Source organism: Sinocyclocheilus anshuiensis, unplaced genomic scaffold (genome assembly GCF_001515605.1).
Source record: "Sinocyclocheilus anshuiensis isolate Anshui unplaced genomic scaffold, SAMN03320099.WGS_v1.1 scaffold715, whole genome shotgun sequence".
Classification (NCBI taxonomy): domain Eukaryota; kingdom Metazoa; phylum Chordata; class Actinopteri; order Cypriniformes; family Cyprinidae; genus Sinocyclocheilus; species Sinocyclocheilus anshuiensis.
The window spans coordinates 1,493,752-1,501,390 of NW_015551089.1; the positions used below are offsets into that span (position 1 = coordinate 1,493,752).

At 34.1% G+C, this 7,639-nt stretch overlaps 2 protein-coding genes across 3 annotated transcripts in view; one reads left to right on the top strand and one right to left on the bottom strand.

Annotated features, from left to right (window-relative positions):
* The window catches only part of LOC107662613 (zinc finger protein 106-like), a 22,405-nt gene extending 19,548 nt beyond the window's left edge, over positions 1-2,857 (top strand). For both annotated transcript variants that reach the window (XM_016452697.1, XM_016452695.1), the window contains 3 exons: positions 1-95; positions 1,483-2,478; positions 2,678-2,857. The exon at positions 1-95 is cut by the window's left edge and continues 55 nt beyond it. In XM_016452697.1, the coding sequence (XP_016308183.1) occupies positions 1-95; positions 1,483-1,539 (152 nt within the window). In that variant the 3' untranslated portion in view covers positions 1,540-2,478; positions 2,678-2,857. The remainder of the gene's footprint in view (positions 96-1,482; positions 2,479-2,677) is intronic.
* Positions 2,858-4,065: 1,208 nt separating this feature from the next.
* On the bottom strand, positions 4,066-7,025 carry LOC107662631 (calpain-3-like). Its single transcript, XM_016452714.1, has 5 exons — positions 6,957-7,025; positions 6,800-6,878; positions 6,570-6,686; positions 5,576-5,634; positions 4,066-5,433 (listed from the first exon to the last, which is right to left on the bottom strand). The coding sequence occupies exons 1-5, from the start codon at positions 7,023-7,025 to the stop codon at positions 5,407-5,409; spliced, it is 351 nt and encodes a 116-aa protein (XP_016308200.1). The 3' UTR covers positions 4,066-5,406.
* Positions 7,026-7,639: the final 614 nt, after the last annotated feature.

Below are 7,639 nucleotides of genomic sequence, written 5' to 3' on the forward strand. Positions count from 1 at the left end.
TGCTGAACGACCACACCAGCCCAGCACAGCAAACATTCAAATGCCGCTGGAGGAACTGCGACACATTCTTCACAACCCGCAACGGCTCCAAACAGGTACGGCAGCTTTCCGACACTCTTAATGCAGGTAAAAGTAGTCACTTCCACACATGAAAACTGAAGTTGTACCGCAAAAGGGAATTTATGTATTTTGATGCATGTACCACAATTGGTGCAGTGTTACACAAATGTTTGATATGTTTGATATTTGTGACCCTGGAGCACAAAACCAGTCTTAAGTCGCTGGGGTATATTTGTAGCAATAGCCAAAAATACATTGTATGTGTCAAAATTATCGATTTTTCTTTCATGCCAAAAATCATTAGGATATTAAGTACAGATCATGTTCCATGAAGATATTTAGTAAATTTCTTACCGTAAATATATCAAAACTTCATTTTTGATTAGTAATATGCATTGCTAAGAACTTTATTTGGACAACTTTAAAGGCGATTTTCTCAATATTTAGATTTTTTTGCACCCTCAGATTCCAGATTTTCAAATAGTTGTATCTCGGCCAAATATTGTCCTATCCTAACAAACCATACATCAATGGAAAGCTTATTTATTCAGATGATGTATAAATCAATTACTGGTTTTGTGGTCCAGGGTCACATTTAAAGCTACCAGCAAACATGCTGTTAATCTCTCTGGTGTCATTTGCTATAAATTCAACTACTGCAGCAGAAAATATTGCAAAAAGAATGATGGTACAATTTATTTTCGTGACACATATCCACATTTTCCTCCCAATTCAAAAAGAATATATAATTTTTTTATATATGCAAAAATTATATATTTATTTTAGCATGGATTTATGTTATGATTTTAAGTTATTAAAATAAAAGTTATAATGGTTTAAAAAACAAATCATGTAAAATTACAGCAATTTTTAACCAAAAATGTTTGACTACCGTTCAAAGGTTTGGTTGGAGTAAGATATTTTATTATTATTATTTTCTGAAAGAAAAAAACAATTATTTACCAAGGATGCATTAAATTGATCAAAAGTGACAGTTAATTAAGACAAAATATTTCTGTTTTAGTTTTCTATTTATCAAAGAATTCTGAAAAAAAAAAAAATCCATAAAAATATTAAGCATCAAAACCATTTTCAACATTTATAATAATAAGAAATGTTTCATCAGCAGCAAATCAGCATTTGCCATCACAGGAATAAATTGCATTTTAAGAAATATATTAAAATAGAAAACAGTTGTTTTAAATAGTATTTGTAATATTTCACAATATTACTGTTTTTTATATTTTTGTAGTCTTGGTGAGCAAGAGACTTAACAAAAATATATATATATCTTAACCCCAAAATTTTGAATGGTAGTATGTGTGTATAGATATTTGTAGATAAAATGTGACATTTTATGTATAAATTATAAAATAAGATTTTTGTCTGTGTCAAACTTTGACGTGACTCTTGTCTTTGTAGGCAGTACACGGTCACATGCAGAAACATGCTGAGGACGACAGTAAAATGGAGCCATGAGGGGCCAAAGCAATTTCACAGACATAGTCTCCTCTTTTCCCATATTGGGAATGCTCATTCAGCCCTCACCAGAGGAGCCCTGTTCATGGGTATATTTTTATATGAACCATCAGATACCAACAACTGCCACTTTAGATGATTCTGATGCCACAGTTTAAACAGTGATTGTTGATTTTAATCTCTGAGAAATCAGTTTTATGTAAAAAAAAAAAGACAAGTGCTACTGTAATTTCAAACAAAAATAAGTACATTTCTCTATAAGTGGATTTGATTTGTTGGTATTTTGATGAGAGGAAATCTTTTACATGTGACTCCTCTCTGAAGTGTGAAATATGCCCAATTCTTTTATACTGACGTGGCATTGCTCTGATACTCTCCTGGAAGGGATTGATTTCTGTATCCGACGCTTCTCCAAGTCTCTCATCTGATCATACACTGTATCGTATCATCAGCTCTGAGATTTACTGACCAAATAAAGACAGAAACTGTGGGAAACATTTGGCTACCAGTGCATCAGCTCCCTCAGCAAACACGTGTAGCTCACTGTTGTGTGTGCCGTATGAGTTTAGAGATCTTCTGATGTGGAGTGATTTCAGAAAGCATGAGACTTGTCGTGTCGAGCAACCAGATTTTAGTGTTGTAACGTTGCAGGCTTTTATGAAGGACAAGGTCAATGGATTTTCTGGTTTCATGGTATTACATACCTGTCAAAGCAAACTGTTATTCTGGGACACTTGCGTTTCAATCTGTTTTACGAATACAAAAGTCTAATTAGTCAAGTTGTGTCTGGCGATTTTATTTGGTTTTCTTTTTCTTTTCTTTTTTAATTGTTCATTCAAATATAGTCATTTGAGTGGTTGAATAATTTTCCAATATTTTTTTATTTTTTTTATTTTCTGTGGTTGCTCACAATTGGTGAAGTAAAGTCGAAGGATTCAGGTTTGCCGTGACAAGTCTGACAAGTCAATGTTTGCTGTGCTGTTGACAGAGACTGAAATGTGCCAGTTCGTGTGCGATTGTATGCCATTGAGAACAAATGTTGAATAGTCATTTGAGTGGTTGAATAATTTTCCAATATTTTTTTTTTTTAATTTTCTGTGGTTGCTCACAATTGGTGAAGTAAAGTCGAAGGATTCAGGTTTGCCGTGACAAGTCTACAGTTGAAATGTTTGCTGTGCTGTTGACAGAGACTGAAATGTGCCAGTTCGTGTGCGATTGTATGCCATTGAGAACAAATGTTGAATGTGTTTTATGGCAGTGGTTCCCAACCCTGGTCCTGGAGGCACCCCAACACTGCACATTTTGCATGTCTCCTTTCTCTGACACACCAATTTCAGGTCTTGGAGTCTCTACTAATGAGCTGATGACCTGAATCAGGTGTGTTTGATTAAGGAGACATGCAAAACGTGCAGTGTTGGGGTGCCTCCAGGACCAGGGTTGGGAACCACTGTTTTATGGGACAGTGTGAACAAGACAAGGTCATTTTATTTTCCTTTTTTTCTATAGTCAAGAGGTGGGGTTTTTGTTCTTTCTTTTTCTTCACAGCATTTTGTGTCGTTCGTGCCGATGAGATTTGTAGTTTTCTGCAAGTCCAGGAGGTTCCTCACACAGGAAAGTACCTATATTTTGCAGTGTAAGAATGAAAATTTAGGGGTGATAAGCAGGGGAGGTGTGTTTGTGCAGTTACTAAGAGTAATAGCACTATCCTATGTCTGTTGAAATAGAACATTTTACTACCCCTGAAGTGTTGTATTTTTAACTATATATGGGCACTGAAGTTTTTTTTCCATTATATTATATCATAATGGATAAAGATACAGCTTGTTTTTCCACCCAGTCATAACCTTTGAAATGTGTCTCAGCTCTTTTGCTGTAGTTGTGTGTTGCTGAGGAGAGATTTGCAGCCAACCTCTAAACTGGTATTCCCAAGTTTCTCACACATGTTCATTTCAAATACTGTTAAAATCTTTACAGACATTTTGTACACAAATGCTATTGAAATAAATGGAATAAACCAAGTTTCTCACACGTTCATTTCAAATACTGTTAAAATCTTTACAGACATTTTGTACACAAATGCTATTGAAATAAATGGAATAAAAAAGATTCACTGTGCTACTGTGTGCATTTCTTTTATCCTAAGGGGAAATTTGGTTTCATGGAGGTTATGTTCCAGTGTAGTACTTCACTTGAGACTTTTCATGAAAAGGCTACAAATAGTGTCCCATTACTTTTTAAAGCAATAAAGACGACTTATTAGAAAACAATTAGATATGTTAAAGTGTTATCTTACTAAAATAGTACAAAACATCTCTTTTACATATTTTACTGTTGACTTAATTTGCCGGCATGCAACCGTTACTCATGTTATTGAAAAATTATCAAACTAATATTTTCTTGAATTTATAGAATATATATGTTTAATGTTTATTTCTAGAATATAAAATCACCTAACAGGGTATTAAATACTGAGACCCAAATTTTGTAACAGGGCTGAAAAAACCAAATCAGATATAAAATAATTGGTGAAATACTTTTACAGCCCCTTTGTTGAAAAATAATTAAAAAAATCAACATGCATTTATTTATTTTTCTTGTAATTGGTACTTAATGCTTTTGTGTAAATAATTAGACTTAAAAAAATTATTTATTTTTCCTGGGAAAGCACTTCAACCAAGAACTACACGATTATTTATTAAACGGCTGAAGTCAGTACACTCGTTTAAACAAAAGGTTAAATGCGGGTCAAGCACAAAAAAAAAAAAAAAGCCTAGCATCGACCCATGACCATACACCATTCAATAAAGACCCTGAATGTTGCCATCTGTCATGACATCTGAGATGGTTCCTGATGATTCTCCAGTAGTTTTTTAAATTATTTTCCTTACTTGGTTCTTCATGTTTCTTATTTCCTATCATTTACAAAAACAAAATTGTCTCCACAAACAACCAGGATTTGAAACAATAAAGACCACCTTCATGGCCCTCATGCATGCTTTTTTTAATGGATTTTGTTATTACCAAATCAAATGGGAGGCTGGGATGTATGTAGTGCATATCTGGGTGAAGATGGAAAGATATTTTTAAGAAATCTGAATCAGAAAGAGTGGTAGTATGATGATAAGAGTTTCCAAGTGTCTGAGACATTTTGTTCAGACAAAATTCTGACTTTTGATAGATTTACAAACCTGGTCAAAACCACATCCATATGTGGTGTGAAATCGGAAACAAATCTGGATTGTGTTTCAGTGTGAATGGTCAGACTGGATTTCAAGTAGTTTTTCCTCATCATTGTAAGGCATCACGTGTACAATGTAATAAGAAGTGTGCAATATTGTCAAGAGTTAAATCCGAATCTATTTATTTTTATTGTTATAGTTCTATATAATATTAGATAATCAATTATATATTAGGTCCATCAGCATATGGCAAAAGGAAATCTCAGGGCCATGAAACATTAGCATCTTTTGAGGCTAGTTGAGGTAAAAGAGAAATGCTGCCTGTAACACCAGTGTAGACAAACTGAATGAAGGTCATGTGAAAAGCTACTCTGAGGAATGAATTACAACAGAAAACCAGCAACGTGCGACGTGCCTCCAAAGTTGCTTGGGCACAACGCCCCCAAAAACGTTTCCTCTGCAAAACGTCGGTCTGTAACACTAATACTCATTTCACTCTTCTTGCCATCCCATTTAAAACTAAAATGAAGAGGAGGAGTAATCATGTGTTAAGTTTCTAGAACTGGTGTTCAGTGTGGGCTGAGGTACAGAGAAAGAGGTAACAGTAGTCTGGCACATTGAGTGTTGAGGTAAGAGCTGCTAGTTCTGGTCCTTGCCGAGTCAGGGCTCACCTGGATCCATAGTTGGTCTATGCGTACATGGTTAGCTGAAGCCACTGGAGAAATTGAAATAGAAGTTTAGCATTTTGTGATCAGCCTACAGATTTAAATGGAAGGCTTTTGATGTTTGAAACTAACGACGTGGACCTGATGCTAAACATTACATAGTCTTAAGATGATGGATTGGTGTCCACTCACCTCCAGTACATCAAGTCTGATGGTGCCATCTCCACCTTGATCAAAGGCCTGGAATGCTCCTACAAAGAGAACGGGTTCACTTCAGACAGTATGCATGTATGATTTTTAGCATACACAAGCCCCAAATCAATTGTTGGTAAAAATTTAACACATGAAATATTTCAAGCAGAACCCAGTAAAATCTTTAGTTGTTTAGAAAGCGGTTCTGTATGCATTCCCCACCACTTTTGGTGTTTAAAGAAGTTTCATTTGAAACATTTTCCGAACAAATGTGGAAATTTTCTTTATCCCTACACATTCTGTTTCAACCCTGTTATGCTGAGATTGTGGCAGCATTGTACTAATTCATTCCATCTGTAGCCAAAACATAGGAATAAATTAGTGCGATGTAGCCACAATTTATTAAAATGTTTATTTAATTAATACTTTAATTAATAATTTGATTTATAAAACGTGGCCACAAATTTTTCTGTCACGTGCAGGGCTCTGTATTATTATTTTTTATTTCTGACATCATATTTTATAAAGTCATTTATTATTCAAGCTCACCAGTTCAACTCTGTTATGAGAAAAGGTCAGTCAGCAATTCTTTCCAGAAAAAAAAAAAAACTGTTCATGGAACAATCTTTAAAAAAAATACAATGGTACATTGATATTTGCTTGCTAATACTGTTATTTATCCTTTTTGTCCTGTCTTTCCATCCAAAGACATTATGAATGTAACAGGGTTGACAAAACATTTTTTTTTTTTCAAAGACAAAGTTTTGAAGTTTTTTTAATGCATGATTAATTACAAGGTACAATGAAACTGTGCCTTGTAAAAAAAAAAGTCTATAATTCCAAACTTACTATGACTATGAGTTAATAATGTCAAATATTGAAAAAAAAATTTCTAGCTTAAATGACAACACTTCCTGAGAATGACACTGTGTGTGTACTATTTACTAAACACTATTTGTTTGACTATTTGCTAGTGAAAAAGATTACAACTTACTGAACATCCCCTCCAGTCGCACAAGACAGCTGACGAAACTGTCAAAGTCGATGTTCATGTTTTCATTGGCATAGCGCATGGTGATGATGTCATAGAGCTGGTTATTCAGACGGAACCCTGAGTGGCACACAAAACACGTGACTGAACAGTGACAAGACCATTAGAGACAGACAAATGTTCTTCAACATGAGAACGGATGAACAGTAGAAATACATGAAAAACATTCTAACCTGCATCATTGATGGCGTTTCTCATCTCATAGCTGCTGATAGTGCCAGTATGATCAAAGTCATAGCACTTAAAGATTCCCTGTGGAGAAACTTTAAGTCCATGTGTCTAACAGTCTTGTTTTTTATTTATATAGGAAAGAATGAGGAGATTTCAAACCTGCCACTGTTTGACTTTGTTCCACAAGTGTCTAAACTCTTGTAGGTTAAGTCTTCCTTTTCCGTCCATCTGTGTGATTAGGATTAAGAAAGATTTGCATGCAGATTTGAAATGCATCTGCTACGAAATTAAATCTACTGTACATGAAATTGTGGAGAAGTAACATTTATTATTTCAAAACGGTCAGAATCATAAAACTTTCTTTTCTTTCTTTTCAACCCTGTAATGCTGTAAAATTTCCCTCTTTTTTTTAATTTATCATTATGTTTAAGGAAGTGACATCAAATAAGTTTGGGGTGGGTAAGTTTTTCTAATGTTTTTGAAATAAGTCTTTTTTTGCTCAATCAAGGCTGCATTTATTCGATCAGTAAAAGCATTCATATTCTGAATTATTATTACAACTTAAAATAAGTAATAATTAAAATATTATTTATTCCTGTGATGCAAAGCTGAATTTTCAGCATCATTACTCCAGTCTTCATGATCCTTCAGAAATCATTCACAAAAGAACACAAAAGAATATTAACTGTAATTAATATGGTGTGGTGAAATATTATTTGATTGGTTGCTTTTACACTGACCTTTTGTAATATTCAACTCTGAATGTTATGTAACAGAGTTGAGTGTGTCAGTGTGTTTGGCAAAACTAAAACTAAGGCTTATTGCTAATAATGATAAATAAC